This window comes from Planococcus citri, chromosome 1 (assembly GCF_950023065.1).
Source record: "Planococcus citri chromosome 1, ihPlaCitr1.1, whole genome shotgun sequence".
Lineage (NCBI taxonomy): Eukaryota > Metazoa > Arthropoda > Insecta > Hemiptera > Pseudococcidae > Planococcus > Planococcus citri.
In genome coordinates, this window is record NC_088677.1 from 70,393,435 (window position 1) to 70,421,200 (window position 27,766).

The 27,766-nt window shown below is 34.1% G+C and overlaps 2 protein-coding genes across 4 annotated transcripts; one reads left to right on the forward strand and one right to left on the reverse strand.

Annotated features, from left to right (window-relative positions):
• The first annotated feature begins 2,752 nt into the window (after positions 1 to 2,752).
• On the forward strand, positions 2,753 to 5,635 carry AMPKalpha (AMP-activated protein kinase alpha subunit). The gene has a single exon (XM_065357556.1). It carries the CDS (start codon positions 3,106 to 3,108, stop codon positions 4,645 to 4,647), a length of 1,542 nt encoding a protein of 513 aa, XP_065213628.1. The 5' UTR covers positions 2,753 to 3,105; the 3' UTR covers positions 4,648 to 5,635.
• A 3,343-nt stretch (positions 5,636 to 8,978) lies between these two features.
• On the reverse strand, positions 8,979 to 27,636 carry LOC135840892 (talin-2-like). 3 transcript variants are annotated; one of them, XM_065357745.1, is made up of 6 exons: positions 27,513 to 27,626; positions 27,242 to 27,321; positions 26,899 to 26,973; positions 22,617 to 24,142; positions 17,692 to 19,690; positions 8,979 to 14,543 (listed from the first exon to the last, which is right to left on the reverse strand). In XM_065357745.1, exons 4-6 carry the CDS (start codon positions 24,102 to 24,104, stop codon positions 13,198 to 13,200), a joined length of 4,833 nt encoding a protein of 1,610 aa, XP_065213817.1. In that variant the 5' UTR covers positions 24,105 to 24,142; positions 26,899 to 26,973; positions 27,242 to 27,321; positions 27,513 to 27,626; the 3' UTR covers positions 8,979 to 13,197. The 3 variants fall into 3 exon arrangements, with proteins under 3 accessions (XP_065213817.1, XP_065213892.1, XP_065213742.1); XM_065357820.1 differs by lacking the exon at positions 27,242 to 27,321 and having other exon boundaries at positions 27,513 to 27,636; XM_065357670.1 differs by having other exon boundaries at positions 27,242 to 27,626.
• Between the last annotated feature and the right edge of the window lie 130 nt (positions 27,637 to 27,766).

Sequence of the window (27,766 nt, forward strand, 5' to 3'; positions counted from 1 at the left end):
TCTGATCATTTTTATTTCTCCAGTCACAAATCCGTACGCGATTTGTATCGATCTTCCAGACATGTCGATGGTTAATTTGACTGCAGTCATCCTCATGTTCTTCGATGTTGATTATAGAAACAAATTGAAATCCACGAATCATCGACGAGCTCCGAGGGGGGGGGGGGTGGAATGGGGAAAGATGAATAGCAGGAAAAATCGACAATGATAATCTAGCATACGCCATTAAAACTACACCTTGGTCTACAGAGTGTTCCGGAAATCGTCTGCCCAAATTCAACGTGTTGATTGTACTTTAGGAGACGAACAAGAAACATTATGATGACTAGCTGGTTGCCTATCTTGTGAATTGAAGGAGCCATGTGCTTCGCATGAAAATCATGAAAAAGACATGAATTCCGGTAGGTGGTCATAAAAGTCATGGAGAGTGATGAAAAAGTCGTGAATTTTGCTCAAAACACACTTTAAAATTTTTTCAAAAACCCATAAAATTAAAAAAAAAATGAAAAAATTTGTTCAAAAAATCAGAAAAATAAAAAAACTGAAAATACCTAATTTTATTTTTGATCCTGTGAAAAATGGAAATGACAACCCTGTTCTATTTTCTCGCAGTTTCAAGTTATTTAATTTTGGGATGATGGGAGGGGAGGGGATACTTTCATTTTCATGTGGTAAAAATGTGAAGAATAGACCATGAAAAAAAAGAAAAATAAAAAAAAACTGGTCATGATTTTTTGTCTGGGAGTTTTGTTTTGTTAGACACCCTGTGGCTGTTTGTTGAAATTTAGATACTAATTTTGAAAAATAAAAAAAGTTTGAATCATTTTAAAATGATGCTCATAGTCACACCTCATAACCCATAGCTCTCGAGTGGAAGTGGATGAACAAAAAATATTATTATGACAAATTGCCTATCTTCAAAATTGAAGGAGCTAACTTTATTCAAAATATCCAAATTTGGTTCAATTTTTGAAGATTTCAGTTTTCAAATTGTGTTTGTGCCTTCAATTTTGAAGATAGGCAATATTTTTTGTTCATCCATTTGAGCACTATGGGTTATTGAAGTCATTCTAATGATACAAACCTTTTTTTACTATCTGATTGAAAAAGTTACACCATTTTTGGGTATGAGAAAATGTTTGGATCATTTAATAAGTGACTTTACCAACACCAACTCATAATATCTGAGTGAATTGGACGAACAAAAAAGTTCTTATGACAAATTGCATATCCTCAAAATTGAAGGGACAGACACAATTTGAAAACACAGAATCTTCAGAATTTGGGGACAACGAATCAGGCAAAAACTCCTGAAATACTGATTTACTCAGTGATTTTTATTTTAAATATTTTGAGTCTTTTCAATATCCCTTCGTTTCCCTCATTCCCTCTCTGTGCGAGTTGAAATTTTTATTTACTTACCAACTGAATGTGCATTTGTTATTATTTGTTCAATGTTCCTCAAAAGTTGAAAAATTGCATTTTTTTGTGGAAAAAAATTATATCTCAACTCAATTATCGTTTGAAAAAACTATATAACTTCTGTACCTATCAATAATTTTCTCATAAATAAATGTGATTTTTTCACCAAAATGAAGCCATTTTTGGTTTTTTGAGAAACGAGCTTCTCAGTTTGAAGCTCTGGAATGAAATTTTAAAAACCAAAAAAAAATATATGTAGGAATGTGATTAGGTATTTTAAAGGAATTTGCTGTATAGGTAACATTTTTTGTTCGCGGGCATTCGAGTTCTATGGGTTATATGGCCATCATTTGAATTTCTCAATGTAATTTAGGTATTTAAGAAAAATCAAGAGCAAAGACCAAAACAAAAACAGCGAAAAAACCCAAAATATACCTACTACAAATTTCTGTTGCAGGTATTGTATTGTTCAACTTCAAATGTTTCAAAATAGTTCAACAGGAAATGAAAATGACCAAAATACACTGAGTATGCTAGCCTTAGCCTTATTTACACCAAAAATCTGCTGGAGGCTCCAGAACTGCTCAAAATGTGTTGAAACAGTTTCCAATCGATTTGGCTTGTCGAAAATAGGGTATATCCCAAATTTCAGCTGTCTTGGTCGATTTGGTAAAATTTTGATTTTTTCCCTCATTTTTGGCCTAAATTTTATTTTCAAAAATTCATCAAAAATCGAAAAAGGGACATTAGCTCTTGAAATTTTGACAGGTGATGAATTTTTGCCAGATCTTTATTCGATCATTTCGATCTACTTTTGTACGGTTTGAAAATTTACATCCATACTGTGAGACTGTGACATTTGCAGTGAGCAGTATATCAATATCTTTCCGCTGTAATAAAATTCATTCAAAATAATTTTCAATTTGCTGAAAAATAAAATTAAGATAATTAATTATTTTGATTTGATTGATTTTGAAAATTTAAAAAATATTTAAAAATTAATAAGTTGGTAACATGGTAACACTGCAAATTTCCCGACGAATTTTCCTCCGTTTCTATTGGTTGAAAATTTAGTTACTAAAATACTCGCTAGGTTCGTTGTATGTAATGTTTTTCTCACGAGACTTCTGTCAAAAATTTTAAATTTATGACATTTTTCTGAAAATTTTACATTTCAAATAGGTTAATTTATCTCCTGTTATTAATTTTTCCCAAGTTGAACCATTTTCAACGCAAAAAACTAGAAATAAATGAGGGTTTTCCCAAAACAATAAATTAAATTCACCATTGGAAATGAAATGATGAGGCATTACGCTTCAATTTTTATGTATGTAGTAAACACGAAGAGAGATAAGAGTGTTTGCGTGTTTTCTTATTAATTTACGTCGGTAAGATAATCATGATTTATTTTCTTTGAGTTTGATCAAATAACTATTTTAAAATGTGATTACGTTCGAAGACGAACGTTCTAAAATTTCCAATCGATTAACTCGTTTTAGTGTTTGACGAACGCGAAATATCGAACGTGAAAATCGGACATAGTGCTCGGTTCCTTTAGCAGAAGTTCCTACAACATCAGGAAGTATCGAACAATCTCAAGGTTACAATATGGTATAATGTTGTGAAAAAATCACTCGCAAGCTTATATTTTTCGATCGAATAGCTCGACCAAGTTAGACCAAGATGTCGGATAAACCTCAGAGTGTTAAAATAGGCCACTACATCTTAGGCGCAACCCTAGGCGTTGGCACTTTCGGTAAGGTGAAAATCGGAGAACATCAGTTGACCAAGCATAAGGTAGCTGTGAAGATCCTGAATCGCGAGAAAATCAAAAGCTTAGATGTAGTCGGTAAGATACGTAGAGAAATACAGAACCTGAAGTTATTCAGGCATCCGCATATTATAAAATTATATCAAGTCATCAGCACTCCTACGGATATATTCATGATCATGGAATACGTTTCGGGAGGCGAACTATTCGACTACATTGTTAAACATGGCAAACTAAAGGAACACGAAGCTCGCAGATTTTTCCAACAAATCATCTCCGGCGTTGACTACTGTCATAGGCATATGATCGTTCATCGTGACCTTAAACCAGAAAACTTACTGCTGGATCATAATCTGCATGTGAAAATAGCCGATTTCGGATTATCGAACATGATGACCGATGGCGAATTCCTACGTACTAGTTGCGGATCTCCTAATTACGCAGCGCCCGAAGTAATCTCCGGTAAATTATACGCCGGACCCGAGGTAGATATTTGGTCGTGCGGTGTAATCCTGTACGCTCTGTTGTGTGGTACTTTACCATTCGACGACGAACACGTACCAACTTTGTTTAGAAAAATTAAATGCGGTATATTCCCGTTACCGGACTACCTGAATAAATCAGTCGTCTCGTTGCTCTGTCATATGCTTCAAGTAGATCCGATTAAACGAGCTTCCATCGAAGATATCAAGAAACACGAATGGTTCCAGCGCGACCTACCTACTTACCTGTTCCCATCGCCTATCGAACACGATTCCTCCGTCATCGATACCGACGCTGTGAACGAAGTATGCGAAAAATTCGGAGTCAAAGAGCAAGAAGTACATAACGCTTTGCTCAGCGGCGACCCCCACGATCAGCTGGCTATCGCTTATCATCTAATCATCGATAACCGTCGTATAGCCGATGAAGCAGCCAAAGCCGAAATCAAGGATTTCTATTTCGCCAGCAGTCCGCCTCCCGTATCATTTAGTCCGAGCGAATCACTCTCTCAGAGTCCGTTTAAACCGCATCCCGAAAGAATCGCCCCAGCTCGTGAGAGATCACTCACCAAAGACGGATTCATCGATCGCAACAAGAATGCTAATAAGAAAGCCAAATGGCATCTAGGTATTCGATCCCAAAGCAAACCGAACGATATCATGAACGAAGTATACAGAGCTATGAAAGCTCTGAACTTCGAGTGGAAAATAATCAATACCTATCACGTTCGAGTCCGCCACAAGAACCCGGTTACCAAACGTTATTCGTTGATGTCGTTGCAGCTGTACCAAGTAGACCATAAAAGTTACCTTCTAGATTTCAAAAGTCTCAGCAGCGAGCAAGACGCCAATTCTCAAAATAACAGCACCGAATCGGAAGATGTCTGTAAACGAATCCCTCTCAATGCTGGAAACCATACGATGGAGTTTTTCGAAATGTGCGCAGCGTTGATCACTCAGCTCGCTCGTTAGGGAAAACCCAGCAACCGGTGAAAACCAAAGCTGATGGAATGTTCGCTTCGGATTATTTATTTAGAGTATTTTTTAATTACCTATGTACCTAAAGGTTTCTTGAATTTTCTTCTTCTCTTCGTAGTGTTATTTCTATCATAGAGCTTTTTTGCCCTACCTGGATTAATGGGTCGTTGTATAACGAATAAGGTGGTTGCGACGATTATAAATTTATTTTTAATGACAGTAACGATGAATTGTTACTATTTTTAGCCATCGGATTTTTTTTCTTCTTTTTATTATTTTTAATTACATTTATAACTATTATTTTTTGTGTATTTCCCCCCTTCTCTAACAGAATGAGTTATGATGTATTGTGATTGAATTATTCGGTCGTGTTTTCACGGCCTTGTTACGTGTACCATTTATTTTTAATTATTTATATCTCTTGTTTTTTTTTTTTTTTAGCAGTTCGCTAGACTACGGAATGTTATCGAGAGTATTTTTTTTTTCTTTTTTTACTTTTTAATCCGCGTTTCTATCGAATGTTTTCTGTTTTTTAATTATTTTGTTTATTTGGTACGATATGATGTTTACGACGGTGTGTTTTTCTTTGATAATAATATCGCGTAAAATGTTACTAAAAATGCATCGAGTCGCGATTGTATTTTAAATTTTTATTATTTTTTTAATTACCGGAGATGTGAAAGGAATTATCTACGTGTATGATTTTCATCATTGTCTTTTATTTTACTCGCCTATATGATAGGCGTTACTTGGATTTACCATCTTTACGAGTAAAATGTTTTTATTTTTTAGCCGTAACTCCATTTTGCTATTTACCTACTCGTTTTAATTCTTCGTGTTTTTGTGTAACAACAGCTTTTAAATTTTAATATCTACGTGAATTACAATTATTTTTGATTGTATTAATCTGTACACCGATTTGATTGTGTATTTGCAATGCATATGGAATAATGTTTTTTATGGAATAAATTTTTTATGCGGATCGAATTGTTTATTTGTGTTTTTTATGAAATTATTGTGATTTTTAAAAATGTTATTAATGCGTTGAAAGTTTGAAATTTTTATCGTTTCGAATATCAAATTCATAAATCTGTGTATCAAATGGTGAAAATAGCCAAGTAGGTATTAAAAAAATTCCTGGTAACGTGACGAGCCTAAATTTGTTATTTTCGAGGCCCAGCTGCGTTCATAATCTCGGTGGATTTCTTCGAAGCGTCATTGTTTTTCATTGTTTTAGCTATCAAAATAGTGAATGAAATAGCGAAATTTTTAAATAGGTAATTTTAGAACGACGCGACGTAGATATATGAAAACAGGTAGGAATGAGTAGACATATTGCAACAGTGCGCTGTTTTGTTCTTTAGCTCGACTGTTCGTGAGGTTCTGTATTTAAAATTTTGTCTGATATTCTTCCTCGTACTGGATATCTGAGCAGGAGTCATTTCAACGAAATTCGCTCAGATTTGATCTTTAGGATTGGTTTAGAGTTGAATTTGAATTTTGGAGGGTTTGAGTATAATAAGGATGTTCTTGTCTCAAATTCTCAAAATTCGCGAGTAGTATCTGAATTTTTAAAAGTGGACGGAGGCGTGAAAATGAAAAACAAAAAGTACAAATCAATCGATAGGAAATCAAAAGTTTGATATTTTATCCAAAAATCAGCCTCCTAAAGCAATTTTAAATAGAAAAATTGGGATTCTCAATTTTTTTGTTTCTGATTCCTCAAAATTGACCTGTGAGGCTAAAATTTGACATACGCGTTTGAAAAGTGCTCTAGATGTCTCTCTTGGGGGGTTTGACTGTTCCAACCACTTTCCAGCTGCAAAAAAGTGGATTTTCACATGGTTTTTTCACGCTTTTTGATTTTGTGCTATCGCTGGAGCCTCCCCAAATTGACCCAAGGACACTGTGATCAGCAAACGTGCAGTTTTTTGGAAAATAGGAATAAAACGGAATAGACCAAAATTACCAACACAATTTTACGTTTTTGTCAAAATTGCAAAAAATCCAATTTTTTGGTAAAAATTGTAAAAAAAAACTCAATTTTTTGCCAAAGTTGCATAAAAAAACAATAATAATTATTTTCCCAAAATTTGGTGCTAAAAATTAAAAAATCGATTGCAAAAAATCCAATTTTTTTGCCAAAGATGCAGAAAAAAACACGATTAGTTTTTTACGAAAATCACCAACAAATTTTTCTTTTTTTGTAGAAATTGAGAAAAGACCAATTTTTTGCCGAAGTTCAAGCCGAAGTTGTAAAAAAACCACATGATCAGTTTTTGTTGCAAAAATAACCAGAAAATTTTACTTTTTTTGCAGAAGTTGATAAAAGACCATTTTTTTTGTAAAAATTGTAAAAGATATAAATTTTTTGTCAAATCTTCAAAGAAGCTCGTATTTTATTAAAATTGCTGCAAAGTCTTGTTTCTCTCCAGAAATTGCAGCAGAAAAAGCTTTTTTTTGGTATAAAATTTACAGAAAATGTTGGTTTGAAAAAAAATTACGTAAAATCCTGTTTTTTTGTCTTTTGTAATCGCTAAAAATATCCTTTTTTTGGTCAAAATTTCCGAATACTTAATCTTGTTTTTTGTGAACTTTTGAAAAAAAAACACTCGATCAGTTTTTTGCTAAAACCACCAACAAATTTTACTTTTTTTTGCAGAAATTGAGAAAAGATCAATTTTTTGTAACAACTGCTTGAACAACTGTAAAAAAAGATCCATTTTCTGTCAATGTTACACAGAAGTTCGTTTTTATCAAAATTGCCTGAATGTCTTGTTTCAGTTCAAAAATTGCTGAAAGAACTATTCTTTGAGATATAATTGCCAGAGAATGTTGTTTTAAAAAAAATTGGGTAAAATCTTGTTTTTAATTGCTAAAAAAAATCCTTTGTTGGTCAAAATTTCCAATGAAAATAATAGTCTTTATTTTTGTGAAATTTAAAAAAAAACAACACACGATCAGTTTTTTGTTAAAATCGCCAACAAACTTTAATTTTTTTGCAGGAATTGAGAAAAGACCAATCTTTTTGTAAAAACTGTAAAAAAAAGGTCCATTTTTTCATTTTTGTCAAAGTTACAAATAGAAGCCCGTTTTTATCAAAATTGCCAGAAAGTCTTGTTTCAGTACAGAAATTGCAGATCCTGTTTTTTTGTTGTTTTTTTTAAATTGCTGAAAATATCCCCTTTTTGGTCAAAATTTCCAAGATAATCTTGTTTCGTGTGAAATTGTGAAAAACAACACACGATCAGTTTTTTTGTAAAATCGCCTACAAATTTTACTTTTTTTTTTGCAGAAATTAAGAAAAGACCAATTTTTTTGCAAAAACTGGAAAAAAAGATCCATTTTTTATCAAAGTTACAAAAAAGCTCGTTTTTTGTAAAAATTACCGAATAGCTTTTTTTTGTTCCAAAATTGCAGAAAAGACTTTTTTTTGTGTAAAATTGCTAAAAAATCCTATTTTTTTTTAAATTGCAAAAAATAGTCTTCTTTTGGCCAAAATATTCAAAAATTCCTTTTTTTCAAAATTGCAGGAGACATTTATTTTGGTAAAAATTTTAATCAAGTCTTGCATTTTTGTCTTTTGAAAAAAAACTCTGTTTTTTGACAAAATTAAAGCATAATTTTACAAGTTTAATATTTTTGGTAAAATTAAAAATTGTAAGAAATCAATTTTTTGTCAAATTTACCAAAAGACCGTTTTTTGTACCAACATGAGCCAAAAATCCTTGTTTTTGCTTCAAAACTGCAAAAAAACCTGTTTTGGTTACGAAATTTCCAGACAGTCTTTGATTTTTTCATTTAAAATCGCTAAAAGTCCTGTTTTTTTTTTTAAATTGTCAAAAATAAGTCTTTTTTGGTTAAAATTTCCAGAAAATCTATATTAAACAACTTGCCTTCGTAAACTTCATACTGTTCTTTAGTAATCGAAATTAGGCTGCTGATTTTTGAATTTTCTAAAAGCAACTATCGCTGCGAAAATTGTTGTTTTTAGAAAAAGAGGAAAATTTTGTGAATTTTTGGCAAAAAGCAAGACCGACAATTTTTTGGAAATTATTGGCAATAGTTACATTATACTTTTTCAGCATTTTTGTCGAAAGAGCGAGACTTGTTGGCGAATTTTTGATCAAAAGCGATATAATTTGAGAATTTTTAGAATTTTCTACGAAACAGCAACAATTTTTACCATTTTTTAAAAATCTCGAATGTTATCAGCTTAGAGCAAGTAGCTACATGCTCTAAGATCATCAGCCGATTTTGAGGAAGAACATTCTTCAAAAATAATCACTATTCTGCAATTCAAAAAAGAAAGAAAAAACACAAAATTAAAATCATGTAGAATTATTTCACTTTATTTTCACAAATGGAACACATGACATTAAAAATACAAACAAATGTTTAGTATACAAAACAAATTCTACATAACGTATAATGAAAATTAATCAACACCGGGGCTAATTTTAGAGTAGATCAACTACCCAATTAGTCGAATAAATGCGAGTCTTAGGTTTAAGTACAATTATACCTCAGGCACTATAACATTAACAAAATTTCAAACCACCAGTCCAGCTTATATTAATACATCCGTGTCTGGAAATTGGAACTACAAAAAATACAACAACTTTTCTTTGGGGGGTTTTCATTTGTAAATGCGTCGTTTATCTGGTACTTCGAACAGAAAAATCTACAGTTAAGAAATAAATAATAATAAAATAAATAATAAGATAAATATTATAACGAATAAAATCTCATTTAAACGACGTAAATAAGCAAATGAAAATCCTTACAAAGGCGAATAGGTATAGGTAAGCGATTTAAAAAGGATGACGATGCGACTTCATCGCGTCATTTGTTATTATTCAACAAAATTATGAACACAGTATAAGACGACTTCGAAGCTCTCAAATTGATTCCGCATAAATTTTAGTATAGGTAGCTATTTTTACAAATGTAAAATATTTCCTCGTTAGGTGTGACTTGTGAGAGAACACTGGAAACTCGATGCGAAGCGGAAATCAAAAAATTACGCAATATGAATTTTTAAACTTAACAATTTGTTAAAAGTACAGCACCTTTCAAAATACGAGCAATCGACTATGGCAAAGCAAGTTGAAATTCTTCTCCAATGCTCAGTAAAAAAAAAAAAAAACAATTACACACATACACGCTGTTAAAATCAAAATGATTTTGTTATAGTAAGTATAGCTACGTATTTTAAAAAACACTTAAAATAATATAAATAAGTAAACAAACAAAATGAAAATCGAACAATAAGTGCACCGGGAAATATGAAGCCGAATCAATAAAGGTATGTATTATCAAAATACCTGAAAATGTACCTACGGTACTGTAAAGCGAATTTACTTTCCGTAATAAATACAATATCAAAGTTACAAAGTAGGTGGGTAATTTTGAACGGAACGTTCTTCAATCATTAATAAACTTGTAATCGTATTTCGAAATATTGAAACCTGACAAATTCAGTTCTTTTTTCGATATTTCGAAGGCAGTCCAACTGAGGAAAAATTTAAAAAGGCTATAAGGCACTTTAATATCGATCACAGTTCATTCGTGTAGTTTGTGCTTCGAAACTCATTATTCGAGTTGTAAAAAAATTTAAAATGAAGAAAAAAATTAACACAATAAAAACATTTGAAAAATATATAGCAGCTGCGCAAAATCATTGGTCGCGTTGTCGATTAGGAAAAAATTTAGAACTAGATAACTCTAATGTGGAGAGAAAAATTAAAGGGGGAGGGGGCAGTGTGCAAATTAATTGGGTTTCTCAGTTCAAATAATAGCAGCCAAAAAGTACAATGTAAAGCTAGATGGGTACCTAGTAATAGGTAATAAATAACCGGGAAAATAAAACGAACGAAAATAGGAAACAAAATTGATAGAAGAAAATAGTCTACAGTCCAACTGGCGAAAAGTGCTCTAGAAATAGAATTTGGCTGACATTCTGCGAGCCGAAAAATTCAGTCGATTCTAGTCTTATATGCAGGATTGCAGATAAGAGTCTGAAAAGTCAGAAAAGACGTATTTTGAATATTTGCAATAGAGCAATGGACGAGGAGAAGAGGGGGTGGAGCCTAAAAACCACCAATTTTCAAAATGGCTCGAACCTAAAAATATATTTCACAGGAAAGTAGGTATTGGACACTTCCCTCAGTTCGAATGTAGGCATGATTACTTCAGCTTGCAAGAGCCCCTTCGGTCGAGTAAGATTTTTGTGCAAATTCAGTGCAAAAATGCTTACAGCATAAAGAAGTTCGTACCACGTCCATTGAGCCAAAATTTGCAAAAGCGATTAGCACAATAGAATTCAGTTGAATTTGAAAGTCAGCCCCTCCCCCAATTCTGAGTAAAAATGAACCATTGCTGAATTATTCAAAAGTGACCTTGCCACCAATCAAAATGTGTTAAAATTTTGCAAGAACTGTAAATATTTCGACGAAAATGTTCTCCGACCATTTTCGAAAAATATTGAGCCCAAAATTGAGTCATGATTTTTGAAAAAAATGTCATGCGATTTATCAAAATGAGTTAAAATTTCATAGGAAATTTAAATATTCCTATGAAAATGTATTTTGAGCATTTTTGAACAATCGTTGGATATGTGAGCTTTGTATAATCGTTTTTTCTAACTTTTTTTTTTAGAGAGATTTTTCTATTTTAAATGTTTTTTAATTTTTATACTTAGACGTGTTTTCTATTTTTAAAAAAATATTTCTTTTATTTTTAATCGTTGTTTTTATATTTGAAAAAAAAAAAAAAAAAAAAAAATAGGCAGCTGGTTCAACTTCGTAAATGTTTTTATGAACGTACATATTTTATTTTATTTTTTTCAATTCCAAAAAATAATTTCTATGTTTTTTCAATTAAAAAAAAAATACCATTTTTTTAAAAATAAAAATAAAATTGTTTTTTTTAAAAATAAAAACGACATACCTTTTTTTTAATTTTTAATGAGGATTTTTCTACTTTATTTTTTAAAACAATGAAGTTTTCCAATGACTGGGTCACTTTGGAGCTTTGATAGCCCCGAAGACAGTCCCACAGAAGGTGAAATCGCTCATGATGAGCATCCCAGTTTTGAATGATTTTGAAGCCGAATTGAGATAATGATTTTTGAGACTTCTAGAAAAGGTGTCATGTAATTCATCAAAATGGTCAAGATTTTTACCAAAAAATCGAAAATTTCCACATATAAAAATATCTTGTCAAGTGTTGGAAATTGTTGAGCTCAAAATTGGTCAATATTTACAGGGTTTTCAAAAAAGGCCATGTGACCAATCAAAATAGCTCAAAATTTCACCAAAAAATTAAAATTTTTCACCAACTTTTTTTTGAACAGTTTCGAAACATTTTGAGCTCAAAGTTGGTCTTTTTTGAACAGGTTTTCATCGAAAATCCTGACCAATTTTTAGCCCACAATTTTTCAAAACTGTTCAAAATTTTGTTCATTGAAATGTTTGATTTTCTGCTAGAATTTTAACCCATTTTGATGGGTTGCATGACACCTTCTTCAAAGGTCCCAAAAATCATGTTTTCATTTTGAGCTCAAAATTTTTCAAAACTGCTCAAATTTTTTACTATTTTTTTTTGTCAAAATTGTAACCTAATCAGATAGGCTACATTACCATTTTTTCGACAAATTCAAAAAAACATGTCCTGATTTTGGTACTTGGAATAATTCTTTAAAAAATGCTCATAAAAAGTTTTCGTTGAAGTATTTCAATTTCTAGTAAAATTTTAACCAATTTTGACCGGTTACTTGACTCTTGTTCAAAAATTTCAAAAATCATGGCTTAATTTTGAACTTAAAATTATTTTGAAATGTCTAAATACATTTTAGTTGCAATTTTTCAATTTCTCACAAAATTTTAACCCATCTTGATAGGTCGCATGACACGTTTTCAAAAATCTCAAACATCACGGCCTAAATTTGGGTTCAAAATTGCTCAAAAATGGCCAAGCCACATTTTCATTGAGATATTTGTAATCCTCGCGAAATTTTAACCTATTTTGATGGGTTGCAAGGTCACTTTTGAATAATTTTACAACGGTTTATTTATACTCCTAATTAGATAGATCACATGGCCATTTTTTCCGAAATTTTCAAAAAAAAACATAACCCGATTTTGGATCTTAAAATTGTTTTAAAAGAGCTCAAAAACATTTTTGTTGAAGTAAAAATCTGATACATGTAAGTCTTTTATGTCTTTTGAGACCCATATTCTACATACTTATTAAAATCCAACTGAATTTTTTGAACCACGAAAAAGTCAGCCAAATCGACTCTTTTTGCAGGTCAGACCACAGATTGAAAGTTCATTACGAATGAAATTCAATAAACGTCAACTACATATAGACGTTATTTCAACGATTGGGTCGGTAGAGAAGTGTTAAAATGGTGGGAAAAGGGGAGTAAAAAAAAAAACGAGTAGTCTCCACAAAACCTTATAAAATAGAATGAAAGTGAACTTAGGTAAAAATAAGACGCAGGCATTTGGTACAGTTTGAATAACCAGTAGAATCGAACTAGTCGGATTCGACTTCGTAAACGCTTCCATCACCTCGAAGTTTGTATTTGGCTTGTCTAATAGCAGTCAGACGATTTCTGGCTTCTTCTAGTTCTTTTTCGATTCTGAGTACTTCGGAACGGGCATTAATCTCTTGAGCGATGCCACCGACCATTCGTTTGTTCAATATCAAGCTTCGTTCTTCATCGTGCTGTATGGCTTGTTGCGCAGCTCGCACCAGATTATCGGTGGCTCGTTTGACAGCATTTCCGGCTGCCTGTAATCGTTTGGTAGTATCGCTATCGGGATCGGCCTTCACTTTGCAAGCGACCAAGAGCTGAGCGGTGGATGAAGCCACCTGCTTGGCTGCTGATATCAGCTTCTCTTCGCTGGAAATACCCTGGACGAGGGAATTGGCCGATTCGACGAGACTGTGGGTCGCAGCAGCTACGAGTCGAGCGGCCGATATCAAACCTTCGGACCATTGTCCGTCGTCCGAGCTGGTCAACGGCATACGGCTCACTTTGCCCGTATCTACCAATTCGCGTTGGGCTGCAGAAGCTGCCTTGATCAGGGCCGAGGTGGCTGCGGCTATCGATTTGGCTGCTTCTAGAATCATCTCGTTGAAATTGAGTGATTCGTCAGTTTCGTGGTGAACGCTTCGTCTGGGCTTCAGACTGGCCAATTTGCGGGCGGCTGCGTCTATAGAGGCGGCAGCTCCTAGCAGTTCGTTTTCAGCTATGGTGGTCGGATCGTCTGGACTGACCCAATCGTCACCTTTGAGTAGTTCGGCCACCGAAACAAGTTCGGCGATGGTAGAGGCGATGTTTCGCGATATTTGCGGCAGTGTTTGCTTCGGATCGATGGCGTCGCTGCCTTGGCTAGGTCGCAGTATGTTCAATATTACTTGCAGCAATTCGCGATATTCGGTAGCAGTGTCGCGGCCTAATTGCAATACTCGCTCGGCCAGTTTAGGGTCGTCTGTGTTATTGGCGCATCCTCGGCAAATGGCCAGCATATCGCTGATCGCTTTACGTCCCATGTTCGCCGCGATAATCACATCTTCTTGCTTGCAACTGTTACCAGCCGCCACTGCTTTGGCTGTAGCCAACGTTATAGCTTTCGTGCTACGGATCAGGTCCTCGGGCGAGGCAGTGACACCGTATCCGGCAGTAGATGTAGCGCTGCTGGTACCGCTTAGCGAGCGCAGCTCTTGGGCAATAGCTTCGATCGTCGATTCCAAAGCTCTGGTGCCTCGCGAATGTTCGTCTTCGACTACCTTCACTGTTTTCAGCAATGATGTCAGGTTTGTGACCATGACGCGAGCTGATTCTTTCAGGTAAGCCATTGATGGATCGTTGGCACCTGTAAATGGCACAAAAAAAATTCCATCAGTGTATTGAAATCATTACAACAATAAACAAGAAGGGAACACTTTTCGTTCGTAAATTCAACAGCGTTTTGGGAACTAGTTTTGTGCGCCAGAGTAGAAAATGACGAAAAATTGATACGAAAAGTCGATTACAGGAGATGAAACAGAATTTTCGAGCATCAGATCGTCGAAATGAAAAACAACCCGAATTTATCATAAGTATCCGAGAAATTGACTCAAATTTCAAAGTCAAAATTTTTCAGAATTGCTTAAAAAACATTTTCATTGAGATATTTCGAAATTTTTTAACCCATTTCAACAGGTTTTACGACACTTTTTTAGAACACCCGAATATTATGACCCTACTTTGGGCTCAAAATGATTCAAAAATGTTCAAAAAACATTTTCGTAAAAACATTTTAATTTCTTGCGAAATTTTAACCCATTTTGATAGGTCGCATGACACTTTTTTTAAAATCCCAAAAAGCATAACACAACTTTGGGATCAACATTTTTCAAAAACCTCAAAAAACATTTTTGTGGAAATATTTAAATTCATCGCAAAATTTCAACCCATTTTGATAGGTCACAAGGTAATTTTTGAATCATTATTTTTTGACCTAAAAACAACTCCAAAATCCACTCTGAAAACTTCAAATCAATGAAAGTCAAAAAAATTTATTTTTACATTTTTTAACCACAGCTAGAGCTTGTTCCAGATCTTTTCAAAAAAATGTAACTTTAGCCACAAAAAAAGCTCAAAAAAGTAACCAAAAAGTAAGCAAAAAAGAGACACATGAACTAAACTTTTTAATTCAGAAAAAAATGGCCAAAAAAACATAACATTTCAAATTAAACGTTTCGGGTTCTTTAATTGAAAAAGATGAACGATTTTGCAACTTTTGGTACAAAGGCGAGACTTTCTGACAATTCGCCAACGGTGAGAATTTGTGAAATTTTCGTTTAAAAAAAACAATTTTTGGCAAAAAGCTAGATTTTGAGCTATTTTTAAAAAAATTAGAACTTTTCAGAAATCTTGCGAAATTTTAAATTAAACTTTTCGGGTTCTTTAATTGAAAAAGATGAACGATTTTGCAACTTTTTGGTACAAAGGCGAGACTTTCTGACAATTCGCCAACGGTGAGAATTTGTGAAATTTTCGTTTAAAAAAAACAATTTTTGGCAAAAAGCTAGATTTTGAGCTATTTTTAAAAAAATTAGAACTTTTCAGAAATCTTGCGAAAAAATGAAAATTTTTTGAAAGTCAATTTGAGCAAAAAGAAGGATTTTATGAGACCATTTTTTTTTAAAAAGTAAGATTTTTAGGAATTTTTTAAAAAATGAAATATTTTTACCTTTTTTGCTAAAAAGCTCCATTTTTTGACAATTTTAGTAAAAAGTAAGGATTTTTGAAAATTGCAGACAAAAAAGTAAAACTTATGGACAATTTTGAAAAAAAATTAAATTTTTTTGAATCTTTGGTCAAAAATGAAATTTTTTAGCAACTTGACAAAAACTCGAGAATATTTCGTCAAAAAATATTGAATGGCAATTTTAGCGAAAAGCAGGATTTTTTGACAATTATTGGCGACAAAATTAATTTTTGTCAAAATCGCAGCAACTTTTTCAACTTTTCTAAGTTTTGGAAAAAAATTGATATGTACATACTTTTTGACAATTTTGACAAATAGGGAGTTTTTTTGATTTTTTTTTTGGCAGAAAGTGAGACTTTTACAACTTTAGAAAAAATTTTAGTGAGTTAGTGAGCACGGATTGATTTTTTTTTTTCAAAAAAGAAAATGTGCACACAACTTTTTAATGCAGGAAAAAACCATACAAAAATTCGATCAGGACTGCAACAATTTCAGCAAAAAGCAGGACATTTTGGAAATTATTGACCAAAAAATGACACTTCATTGCAATTTATGTCAAAAAAATTGGATTATTCTGCACCTTGTTCGGTGAAAAAGTGATAATTTCTGACCATTTATTGCAGAAATGTGAGAATTTAGAGCAATGTTCGATAAAAAACCAGACTGACCACTTTAATGCAGGGCAGAACTTTTTGCCAATTTCTGGCCCAAAAGCGATTCCGTTTGGTTTTTGACAGAAAACGGGAAGTTGTTGACAACTTTAACAATTCTCGGCAAAAAAAAAAGTGCAAATTTTTGGTAATTTTCGGTAAAATGCGAGACTTTGATAATTTAAGTAAAAATCATGGTTTTCTAGCGACTATGTACTTCTGGCACACAAAACAAGACTTTTGTCTAAATTTGGAATACACGAGAGACTTTTAGAGAATTTTTTGCTAAAAAAGGGAAAACTTTATGCAATTTTTGGAAAAAAAATAAACCCTTGGAAAACTTTAACAAAAAGTAAATGTATTTTCCAAATTTTCAATAACGAAATCGCTGGACAAAAAAATATTGTTTCGAACTGGAACAAGGCGAGTTTTGGAAAAAATAAGTGTAATCGGTCAAATGGGTCACTACCAATCTCGAGCATACGTTCCTAACATGATTTCAACAGATTTAAGCTGCTAGTGGCTCCAAAATGGATTGAAACTGCCTGCAATCGACTCAGAACTTCTTTTGGTAAAATTTAGTGGACATTTCAAGCCCCAAAAATCTACTGTAGGCTTCAAAACTGCTCAAAACGGTTCGAAACCGTTTCCAATTGATTTTACAGGTCGAAAATAGGGTATATCTCAAATTTCAGCTTTCTAGGTCAATTTGGTCAAAGTTTGATATTTTTTTTTTCATTTTTGGTACAAATTTGATTTTTAAAAATTCACCAAAAATCGAGAAATGCGCTTCACCAGCTGAAATTTTGGCTGGTGATATTTTTAAAATTCTCTTTCCAATTTTGTCCGGTTCAAAAATTTTCGTGAGTAAATTGAGATATCTTTCAGGTTAAACATCAAGATCTGCGATTTCGAATAACCTGTCAGGTGAACTTTTTTTTGGCAAGTATGCCTTAAAATGGTCCTTAGGATGTTCACTTCAAGAAAAAATATCTGTTTTAGAGGATCGAACAGGTGGGGGCGGGGGTGTAAATATTTCCTACGTCCTTATACAGCTGTTGAATGGACCTGGTGATTTTTCTGTTTACAGATGTGATAATAACTCGAGACAAACGTACCTTTACCAGCGGCGCATTTAGTGGCTTGTATCAAATCTCCCAGAGCATTGGCTACATCTCTAACAGCATTAATGAGCATAACTTGCGATTCGGGATTATCAGAACCAAGCGACGCTGCTCCGTACTTGACGACTTCAGCCAGATGTGTAATGGTAGATACAGCATTTCGGGCCGCTTCGGCGAGTTGTTCTTGGGAAGAGGCGGCTCCGGACACCAGTGTTTTAGTATCTTCGACGAGCGCTTTGGCAGTTTTCAAAATGCTTTCGCGATGATCGGCGAACGTCTCATTTTCTTTTTCCGCATGCAGTGTTCCGGCAGTAGCGAACATGATGATAGTATCCAAATCGCCGATGATTCCAGATACGGTGCTGGCGGCACTGTTGCAGGCTTGTGTGCCACGTGAACACGTCTGTAAGGTGGATAACACGTTGGATACGTTTTCGGCAACGTGTTTGGCTTTTTCGGTGCGTTCTTTGGACGCGTACGTGTTACCGGGAGAAGTGCTGGCTGCGATTTTGACGGCGTTTATGCAGGCCGAACCTAGATCGCGAACTCCGGTGGTGAGTTTTTCGCCAGTTTGGGGCGATTGAGCTGCCTGGTTGGCTACGAAGCTGATGCAGTCGGAAGATAGCTGCGAGTAAGATTGGGATAGAGCTTGGTCGAATTTGTTATCGTCGCTCCACGGTTTGCTCATCATCTCTTGGGTCAGTTTGCCGATCTCTTTGGTGGCGGAAACCATTCGCGTATGGTATTCGTAACTGGTGGTTTCTTCGTTTTCGAACGATTTGTAACTTTCGACGTCGGAGACGCGATGCATGGCTTGGGAAATATTGTAAATCACTTTGCTCACCGTCGCTGTGTAGTACTTGACTGGAGGACTTTGGGGCACCGAATACGAAGACTTCTCTTCCGAATACAGTTTCTCGCTGGTAGTCTGAACGATCGGTTCAGAGACGCCGTTCGTTTTAGCCACGGTTTCGGTTTGAATTTTGTCTTGGACGACGACGGTGGCAGGAGGAGGTTGGACGGGTTTCTGCTGCGCAGGAGCTGCGTTCGCGAGAGCCGCCGCTTTGGAAATTTTCACCTGATTTATAAGTCTGTTCAATGAAGTGGTTACTTCGGCGACAGCGGCGATCAAATCCTTCAGAAGGCTGTTTCTTTCCTCCGGTACGGATAGACCGCAAACCGATACCAAATCTTCCATCGCGTTCATCACCTCTTTAGCAGCCATTACCAGCTGTTCGCGACAACTTCGATTCTCAACGGTGGATGCGACCACCTTTGTGCAGGCAACCAATTGCGAAGTGGCCAGAGCACATTTCGTGGCGGCTCCGATAACGGCAGCTTGTTGCCTTTGGTCGGGAGCAGTGGCTGCTACGCTTTTGGCTTTTATCACCAACACAGCGGTAGTATTGGCTACACCTTCGGCCAAACCGAGCAGCATATCCTTGGATTCGTCTTTGCTTTGACGTATTTCGGTCATCATGCGACGAGACGCTTCGCCAACGCGACTGGCTGCGTTCAGCAATGTCTGACGACCGGTACCGGGCTGCGGTTGAGACTGCGCCGGCTGCACCGCGTTCAACAGATCGGTAAACGCTGAACATAATTTACGAGTAGCGTCTAGCAACTGATCGCCGCTACGTTCGTCGCTCAGAGCTGCTATCATTCGTACACCTTGGCTCATTTGAGGTAAATTGGTGGTGATCGAGTTGATGGCTTCTTCGACACTGGTGTAATCCATTTGGCTGCCGGATGTCGAAGTGATCAGTTGGGCGGTGGCTGCGTTCATGGCTGCTATATGAGAGCTGACGGTTTGTTTATTGCTGCTGACCGCTGTCTCTTTCCACGAGCTGCTGGCCGAATCTGGTATTATTAGTTTTTGTTGTAGTTCACCCTCGATCGTTCGGATTGTCTCTTGAGTCATGCTGATTTTCGACAACAGTGCTTTCTGCGGCTCGGTCATCAAGTTGCTGACTTGACTACGTTGCATGACCACCTAGAAAAAGAGAACAAAACATTTTGATGTAGAAAAATCATCACAGACCCAGAACTTTACAAAAGAAAATGTTCTGGTTGGTAATATTGAAAAGTTGAACTACTGTGTACGTATTTTGTAACGTATTGATTGAAAAGCGAGACTTTGACAATTGTATTTCCGGTAAAAAAACAAGTCTTCGGGATAACTTTTGGAAAAGAGCTTCACAATTTGGAATTTTTGGCAAAAAGTTCAATCAAAATACTTGAAAAATGAGAATTTTAGTCAAAATTCTTTAAAAATTAGAATTCTAATCAAAATTCTTAAAAAATGAGACTTTTGGTCAAAACTCTAAAAAATTGGGCTTTTAGTCAAAATTCTTAAAAAATGAGAATTTTGGTCAAAATTCTTAAAACATGAGAAATTTAGTCAAAATTCTTAAAAAATTAAAATTCTAATCAAAATTCTTGAAAAATGAGAATTTCGGTCAAAATTCTTGAAAAATGAGGAATTGAGTCAAAATTCTTGCAAAATGAGAGTTCTAGTCAAAATTTTTGAAAAATTTGAATTTCAGTCAAAAATTCTTAAAAAATAAAAGTTTTAGTCAAAAATCTTGAAAAATTAGACTTCTGGTCAAAATTTTAAAAAAATGAAAACATTGGTCAAAATTCTTGAAAAATGAAAATTTTGGTCAAAATTTTTAAAAAATGAGGAATTTAGTCAAAATTCTTGAAAAATGAAAATTCTAATCAAAATTCTTAAAAAATGAGAATTTTGGTCAAAATTCTTGAAAAATGAGGAATTGAGTCAAAATTCTTGCAAAATGAGAGTTCTAGTCAAAATTTTTGAAAAATTTGAATTTCAGTCAAAAATTCTTAAAAAATAAAAGTTTTAGTCAAAAATCTTGAAAAATTAGACTTTTGGTCAAAATTTTAAAAAAATGAAAACATTGGTCAAAATTCTTGAAAAATGAAAATTTTGGTCAAAATTTTTAAAAAATGAGGAATTTAGTCAAAATTCTTTAAAAATGAAAATTCCAGTCAAAATTCTCAAAAAAAATGAATTTTGGTCAAAAATCCTAAAAAACAGATTTTTAGTCAAAATTTTTGAAAAATTATAATTTCAGTAAAAATTTTTATTGAAACATGAAAAAAACAAGACTGACAATTTTACCAAAAACTATATCTTTTTGGTGAAAAAGTGAGAAATTTGAGTAGTTTGTGAAAGTTGCAAACAAACTATTTTTTCGCCATTAATATTGATGAAAAATGGAAAACTTTTTTGCAACTTTTTGATAAACAAAAAAAAACAATTTTTGGGACAATTTCAGGTAAAAAGCACGACTACTTCTTTAGCAATTATTTGCAAGCAAAAATTGCATATTGTGATTGCAAATAATTGTTGAAGAAGAAGTTCTGCTTTTTGCTAAAATTGTAGTCGAATGCAATTTTTCATAAAAATGGGGTATTTTTCTGCAACTTTTCAATTTGTTAAAAAACGAGAATTTTTTGTAATTTCTGGTAAAAAAAAGACTCCAATTTTAGCAAAAATCGATACTTTCATTTAGCAAATAAAATATGTTTCGTTATTTCTGACCAAAGAGGGACATTTTTTTGCAACTTTAAATTTAATTTTTTAAAAATACGAGAATTTTTGGTCATTTTTGACAATGTATGATAAAAAAGCAAGACGTTTCAATTTTCTTACAAATCGAGTACTTTTTAAAATTTTTGGCTAACAGCAAAACTTTGACAATTTTAGCAAAAAACAGGACTTTTGGTAGTTTTTTGAGGTTTTTTGGGAATTTTTTTTAAATAATCGACAAATCTCAATTACATATTTTAGTAAAAGTAGAACTTTTTGGGAGCTACTGGTCAAAAAAAATACTTTTGATCATTTCTGGCACAAAATCGAAACTTTTTATGAATAATTTTTAGCGAATAAACAAGATTTTTGGACAATTTTTGAAAGAAGTGAGACTTTTGAGAATTTTTTGCAATAAAACGACATGTGAATTTTAGGAAAAGCCAAGAGCGAGAATTTTTGACAATTTCAGTAAACAGTAAGACTTTTTGGCAATTAATGGTCAAAGAGCGAGACTTAAATGTAATTTTTGGCAATTAAGGATGATTTTCAGACAACTTTTCATAAAATTACGTGAATCTTTTTGGAATTTTTAACAACAAAACGACGAATTCTAGTCAATTTCTAGAAAAGCGAGTCAATTTTAGAAAAAAAAATAGGACTTTTTGTGAACTACTGGCCAAAAAAAAAAATTCTTGGAAACTTCTACTAAAAAAGTAAGATTTTTGAAAAAATGCAATGCTCGAAATGACAAATTTTGGTCAAGTAATTTTTTATAATTTTAGCAATAAAATGGAGTTTTTGGGAAGTATTGGGGGGGGGGAGTAAAGGAGATACGTTTAGGCAATTTCTGTAAAAAAAACTTTTGGGATATTTTAGGAAAACGAACAAGATTTATGGACAAATTTTGGAAACACGCGAGACTGTTTGGAATTTTTCGCAATCATTTGTAAATTATAATTTTATCCGTTTCTTTTTTTTTCTTTTGAAAACGTCAGAATTTTTGCTATTTTAGTCAAAAGTAAGATTGAAGATACTTTTTAACAATTTCTGACAAAAAAGCAAGCCTCTCGGTAATTTTTTGCAAAAGTGTAAAATTTTTGGATAATTTTTAGAAAAACGTGAAAGAGACTTTTTGACAATTTCAGCTCAAAATGAGAGTTTTTGGACACTTTTGATCAAAAAAAATTTTTTTCATCAATTTTTGGCAAAATGCGAAACTTTTGGGTACTTGAAAAAAAAATGCTACGAGAGTAGGCTAACTTTTGATACAAGTCTGAAATCCCCCCCCCCCTCCCAGTACTTGTAACCACTGAGTAGGTATGAGACATTTTGCAAAACTAATCAAGTCATAAATACTAACCGGCGAATGTCCGACGTTGATTTGACCGCTGACAGTGGTGAATTGCGCACTACCAACGTGACCGGTTCCATACGGTTTCGAGCCTTCCATACCAGCCCTCATGATAGCGGGTTTAGCCACCGATTCGGTATTGATTTTAGCCACCTTGTTATTCTCGTGCTGCAGAATACTAGCCTTGGACGGTGAAATGGTCTCTTCGATCATAGTAGACCCTTCATCGCCTTCGATACCGAAATGATCTTTGGCTTGTTTCTTCTTCAATATGATATCTATGTATCCGGCAATGATTTGTAAAATTTGTTCAGCTTCTCTAGTCTGCACAGAGTAATATTGATCGGAATAATCGCCGAAATCTAACGTGAACGTATTCGGAGACGCTCCCCAACGGCGAACGGTAGTCAAAGGCCATGTTTTTAGTATCTCTTTGGTACGTTCATCGAGTCGTAGTACGGAATCTTTATTTATACCCAGCAGCCTCGGAACTAGTTTGTTTTTACCTTTCATTTTTTCTTTGACCAAGAAAAATGTGACACCGTACGTCGGCAATGATCTGCAAGTTTTCGTGTACAAAACTTTAGCATCCAATTCGGACAGTCCGAAATGTTTCTTGTGCTCGGCGAATACCTTCTTTTCGATACCTTTGGCTTTCACGTACGACTGGGGCAAGAATTCTTTCAAGTCTAAGAAAGGAGGCTTATGCTTGGCTTCGTTGTGGTTTCCAAACTGTATGTGTACTTGTATGCCAGCTAACTGGCACGCCAGATCTTCGGTTACCGGATGGGTTCCGTCTAGGATCGCGTCTCGAGCCTGCACGTATAATAAATTCAACTGGACCGGATCGTGCGAATCTATGTTACCATCGGAAAAGAAAAATTTACGTCTTAACAAGACCGGTTCGCCTTCGCTGATGCCTTGCTCGCGTAAAGTTTTCGACACATCTATCCAGTTCAGCTCGTCATCAGTTTTCAACTTTTTACGCAGCTGATCCATTTTCGCATCTCGTTCTTTTTCTTCGCGTTTACGTCTCAGCGTTAACGTTCCGTAACCGGAGGATTTTTGGCTTTGGTCTGTTTCGTCTTCGTTTGTTTCTCGAATCAAACCGTATTCGTCATGATTGGTGATACCAAGTTTGGTACAAATCACAACCATCAAATTGGCCACTGGCTGGCTGTCGTCGATCATCATTGTTTTTACGGTACCGTCTAACATTTGAACTTTCAGCGTTCGTAGCTTTTTACGGTATTCTAATAAATCGCCGTTACGTAAGATGTAGTATTCTAGACTGCGGCCTGCCTCTAACCATACTCCTTTTTTTGCATCTTCGTCGGCTAAGAACAAACCGTAATCTTTAGCTTCTCCTCGACCAGCTTCCAGTATTTTATCTCGGATTATGCTGCATGTGTCGAGCACCGACGTGGACGGATCAAATTGCATCGTTTTGGTGACATCGCCGTCTACGATGTGTATACGTAACGAAAGCGTCGCCATTTTCACAACAATAGTCTTCTACGCAGTGTATTTGGATTCTGAAACAAACGAAAGCATACCAAATTTTCATTGCTCAATCAAAGTTAATATTTATGCTGGTCAAATATCAATAATTTTATACATTTTTGGGGAGGGGGGTGTGAGAGGGGTAAATAGAACACAACTTCAAGTCCAGTAACCTCAAATCTAAGGGAAACTTATCTCCTTTTAGCCGTGTTGAAGTCTTTTATTCTAAATTGGCAAATTTGGTTTTTCAAAATTTTCCTTAGCTTATACAGGTAAACGATTCCTTTAGTCGAAAATATTACGAAAGCTGAACTTACTCAGCCTGAAGGGCACAATGAATTATTTACTCATATTTTTTGCTGAGTTAATTTCCTACTGTCTTCATTCTATTAGATGCTGTACAGCAGTAGGCACTCGTACTCTGGTAATTTTGGCAAAATGAAAATTTTTTCAATTGTCAAAAACAAAAAGCAAAACTTTTGTGACAATTTTAGCAAAAGGAAGGGCTTTTTGACAATTACAATTCTTTAAAAAATTAAAAAATGTTTGCAAAATAATTTTTTTTTGAAATTTTCAGGAAAACGCTAACAATTTTAGACCAAGGGAAGAGCTTCATTGCAATTTTTGGCAAAAAAACTGGACTTCTGTACAATTTTTCGTGAAAACGACACTTTTGACAATTTTAGCCAAAAACCCAAATGAAGGTTTTTCTGCAATTTTTGAAAAAACGAGACTTTTTGAGTTTTTGAGCAATTTTTGAAAAAAATTAAAAATACCAGGCAAAGTGAAGATTTTTGCAATTTTTGACAGAAAGCGACCCTTCTGATAATTTCAGCCAAAGGAGGGTTATTTTGGCAATTTTTCGTAAAAAGTGATTTTTTTACAATTTTATCAAAAGGAACAGCTTTTTGACAATTATTTCTGGCAAAAAAAAGATACTTTAGCGCAATTTTTTGCAGAATAATTTTTTTTTGAAATTTTTGGGAAAACGCGAAACTTTTAACAATTATAGACAAAGGGAAGAGCTTCATTGCAATTTTTGTAAAAAAAAACTGGACTTTTGTACAACTTTTCGTGCAAATGACACTTTTGACAATTTAAGCCAAAAACCAAAGGAAGGGTTTTCTGCAATTTCTAAAAAAAACGAGACTTCTTGAGCAATTTTTGAAAAAATTAAAAATAGGTAAAGTGAAAATTTTTGACAAAAAGCGACCCTTTCTGACAATTTCAGCCAATGGAGGGTTATTTTGACAATTTTCCGCAAAAAGTGAATTTTTTTTACAACTTTAGCAAAAGGAAGGGCTCTTAGGTAATTTCTGCCAAACAAAACAAGAATTTTGCACAATTTTTGAAAAAAAGCAAAATATTTTAGATTTTTTTTTTTTTTGGCGAAAAGCAAAAATTTGACAATTTTAGTAAAAATCTGGACGTTTTGGCAGGTAATTACACCTGATGGTCAAAAAGTGCTACTTTTTTGGCAATTTCTGGCAAAAAAAAGCGAGACTATTTGTAAAAAGTGAGATTTTTTAGTAATTTTCCTAAAAAGCGAGAATTCTTGTGAAAAAAACACAATTTGACTTTAGCAAAAAATAAATCAGGACGTTTTGGTAGGTAATTAATGGCAAAAAAGTGACACTTATTCCCAATTTCTGCTAAGAAAGTGAGACTTGGGTAATTTTTTTCAACTATTTTTGACATAAAAGTGAGAATTTTATGCAATTTTTAGCAAAAAAGCAAAAATTGAAATAATTTTTGGAAAAAATTGAAACTTTTTTCAAAAAAGCGAAAATTTTCAGTAATTTTATACAAAAGGGGGAGAATCTTTTTAGCAATTTTTTTTTACCCAAAAAGTGAAACTTTTCGAAAATTTTTGACATTTTTAGGTGATAAGCCAGATTTTTTTTTAGTAATAATTGGGGAAAAAGTGAGAATTTTCGTCAATTTTTGGGAAAAACACGAGACTTTTTGGAATTTACAGACTTTTTTTTCGTAAAAGTGAGACTTTTTTGCAACTTCCGGGTAAAAAGTGATTTTTTTGGAAAATGCTTTTTGATAAATTCAGCAAAAAAACTTTTTGGCAATTTCTGACATTTTAAGGTAAAAAAGTGAAAACTTCTATCAATTTTTGGAAAAAAGCAAGATTTTTTGGAGATAAGTGACTTTTTTACGCAACTTTTTGGTGAAAAAGAAGACCTGCACAATTTTTTCCTTCTTGAAAAATGTTCTATGACCATTTCAGCAAAACTGCATAATTTTTTTGAATTTTTAAGGAACAAAAACGAGATTTTTTAGCAGGTTGATAAAAATCAAGAATTTTTGTCAATTTCTGATCAAATCCAGAAAGTTTAATCATCAGTTGATTATATCTATTGATTAAAGAAGCATTCGTTTTCATCCCTTTGAGATACATGGATCCGGCAAATACTCGTTGTCGTATTTTGTCTCGTGTCAAGGTACGATCAATTGTATCTTGGTCTCTTGGTACTGATTTATACAAAGCAAAAATCGTTAATGTGACACAAATTGGTACCATTCTGTTACATAGAATCCTTCGAAACGTATGGCACGGTGTTACAGGGTTATTAAGACAATTATTACGATACACATATTTATGTTCGGTCATAAATATTTAACCAGAAGGAACTTACATACAGGTACAGTAGTTTTTTTTATATTTAAAAATTACGAACAAACGTACGGCACTCAATTTATGTAGATTATCGAGTAGAGATACCTACTAGTCTAGAGTCTTAAGAGTTACGATACAAACCAAAACTGAATATCTTACGTTTCAAGTGTGCAAGGATATCCGATCTATTAATAGCAAGCTTACTCCGCTTGAATCATCTGTTCTCGGGAATAACTGAAACAAAAATAATAATCATATTGAAGCGTGAACTGTTATTACACCGACTACACAGAGTCCTTGACTTGGCAAGTAGTATTTCCCTAAATGCAAAATCTCGAAAAATACGCCATTTCCGGTCAAAAAAATCGGATTTTCTTCGCAATATTGGCCATTTTTCAAGATTTTGTTGACACAGATTGTTGTGGGAGAAAAAAACACTTCCAAAAAAAGAAGCAATCGAGTTAACTCTAATCCAGCAAAGTGATGAGAAATATTTACTCACGTAAGTAGCGTTATTCATAGCGAAAAACAATACATATCGCAAAGTAATATGTAACGAACTGAGTTCTAAAAATGGCAAATCTGTAATACCGATCAGTGATTTGAGTACATTGTAACATACAGCATACACTTCGAACAGGGGTTAATGTAATGTAAACAAACGAAACCGAAGTTGATAAAACGAAATTCAAACGTTAGTTAACTAATTAGTCTACCAATTACGAGTGAAAAAACTAATAAATTCGAGCAGAATAAAGAAAAAAATAACATACGTCGGCTACATTCAGTTTAAAATAGTACTTATGCCATTTATGGATGCACTACTACAATCACCATATCAGAGATTTTAATATTTTATGGTTTCTGTCTGTGTAGTGTGTACTTTAAACAAAACACTCGACCGTCCGTGCAGGTCACTGAGCAAACAAATGCACGCTGTGGTCGGCGCATGCGCAGTTCACCCGGAGCAGCCAAGCCTCACGACACGCGCAGTCACACTCACGTCACACTCACGAGAATCCGAATC